The sequence below is a fragment of the Charadrius vociferus genome, unplaced genomic scaffold, assembly GCF_000708025.1.
Source record: "Charadrius vociferus isolate BGI_N301 unplaced genomic scaffold, ASM70802v2 scaffold370, whole genome shotgun sequence".
Lineage (NCBI taxonomy): Eukaryota > Metazoa > Chordata > Aves > Charadriiformes > Charadriidae > Charadrius > Charadrius vociferus.
This window is the reverse complement of record NW_009646744.1, coordinates 676038-678045: the sequence shown is the minus strand read 5'-3', so window position 1 is coordinate 678045 and position 2008 is coordinate 676038. Positions and strand designations below refer to the sequence as shown.

Below are 2008 nucleotides of genomic sequence, written 5' to 3'. Positions count from 1 at the left end.
ATTCCTGTTTTAATTTGCAGACGAGAAATCGTTTTGAAGGAACGAGGTCAGAGGTTGAATCTTTGATGAAGAAGATGAAGGAGAATCCTCACGAGCACAAAAACATCAGCCCTTACACGATGGAGGGTTATCTCTATGTGCAGGAGAAACGTAGGTGTCGGGGCGGCGGAGCTGCCTGCCAGGGCAATGCGGCTGCGGAAGGGGGTTTATTGGGATGTGGGGCACAAAGGCTCATTGAGAAGGCTACAAAATCCATGAAAGAGAGGGATCGGCCCCACGGGTGCGATATTAAGGTGGGAATATGGGAGCCAGGTTCTCCCTGGGAGGGAGAATCACTGCCAGTGCCTGATAGAAGTCTTTCCCCTGAACAGAAGGGGGGGTAATAAGGCTTAATCCACTTGCAAAGTCCAACGAGAACCGTAGCTACAGAAATCTGTCATGAAATGGTTGTTAAACGTGCAGGTTATTCATGGGAGGGCACTGAAACTGCACTAGTTCTGGGGATAAAAACTGCATTTGGTTTGCAGGTCACTTTGGGACTTCCTGGGTGAAGCATTACTGCACGTACCAGAGGGAATCAAAGCGGATAACCATGGTGCCGTTTGACCAGAAATCTGGAGGCAAAGGGGTGAGTGCCGGTAGGCAGCAGCACGGTGTCCCGGGGGCTCTGCCGAGGGGCGCTGCGGAGCTGCCGGCTGCACGCTGTCCCAGCGCTCAAACGGATCCATTTCTAGCAAGGTGACACAAACGCAAGTGAAGTGGGTCAGATTCATTCCAGGCTGAGCAGGTGCCACATGGGGAATTAACTCTGCACCTTGTTTAAAAAACCAAAAAAAGACAAGAAAACCCCAAAAGCCCACAGCTCTTTGGAAACTGTCAGCTGTGCTGAGGGCAGAGCTGGATAGAGCCCCGTGGACATCGCTCTGTTTCATGCTCCAGCTCTGTATTCCAGGCTGGTGTCTGCACACAGCTATTTGTACGGACGAGCAACAGCTGCCTCTGGGCTGAGACTGAGCCTTTTGCCTCTCGCTTTTGGTCTGTCCTTTATTTACTTATTTCTGTTTCTGGAAGGAGAGACCTTTAAAAGCTGAAGCGTGCACAGCTGCATCTTCAGCTCTGCTCTCGCTGTCCCTGGCGATGCTGGGCACACGGTGGGTCGCGCGTCTGCACCGTGCCCTGCGAGGCTGCGGCTGTTTCTGCGGGTGGAGGGGGTGGCCGGGGCTGGGAGCGGAGGGGGGTTGTGCCACGTACACCTACCACGCTCCAGCTCGGTGGGCGCCTGCGCCCCGGTCCCCAGTTCCTGCTCCAAGACCTGGAGAAGAGAACCTGGTCGCTATTTTGCTCCTTCCTCAATGCCTGCGACTTGGCCAATGAAGCTGTTTTGTTTGGGATGGAGCCACAGGAGAGCCCGGAGGTCCCCTCAGCCCCGAGGGATGCGGAGGAGCAGGGGGAGCAGTGGACGTGGGGTGTGGGGGGCCGGTGCACGCCGTCTGCCCCACTGCTGCTGGGGCAGCGGGAGCCTGGCTGTAGCTGGCTTTGCTCCTCTGTACAGCAGGAACAATAGACCCCTGGGGAGTGTTCCCGGCTGGGGTGGTTTGCAGTCATTGTGCCCTTGCGGGGGAGCAGCTCGGGCAGCTGGACAGGCTGCCGCATGGCTCCCTGCTGGCAAAGGGAGCCGGCTGCGAGGAGGACAGCTTTTAAAATTAATTTCCTCTTGCCTCGGAGCATCTAAGTCATTGTGCCCTGGAGGGGGAGCAGCTCGGGCGGCTGGACAGGCTGCCGCATGGCTCCCTGCTGGCAAAGGGAGCCGGCTGCGAGGAGGACAGCTTTTAAAATTAATTTCCTCTTGCCTCGGAGCATCTTCATTATAACTCAGCATTAAAATATCCCGGCCCTGTAATCATCAGCTGCTGCACTGTGTTTCATGTGGTCTCTTCCCATTTCATGGCTTCCCCTGCACCCCGGGGGGTGTGCGCTGCCGGCACCACCGTGAGCCCTCTCGCGCAGG

The 2008-nt window shown here is 56.5% G+C and overlaps 1 protein-coding gene across 1 annotated transcript in view; it reads left to right on the top strand.

Annotated features, from left to right (window-relative positions):
- ARHGAP26 (Rho GTPase activating protein 26) overlaps positions 1–2008 on the top strand; it is a 137113-nt gene that overhangs the window by 8071 nt on the left and 127034 nt on the right. Inside the window, exons 7-8 of the mRNA XM_009890595.1 lie at positions 21–150; positions 528–628. Coding sequence (XP_009888897.1) covers positions 21–150; positions 528–628 — 231 coding nt within the window. The remainder of the gene's footprint in view (positions 1–20; positions 151–527; positions 629–2008) is intronic.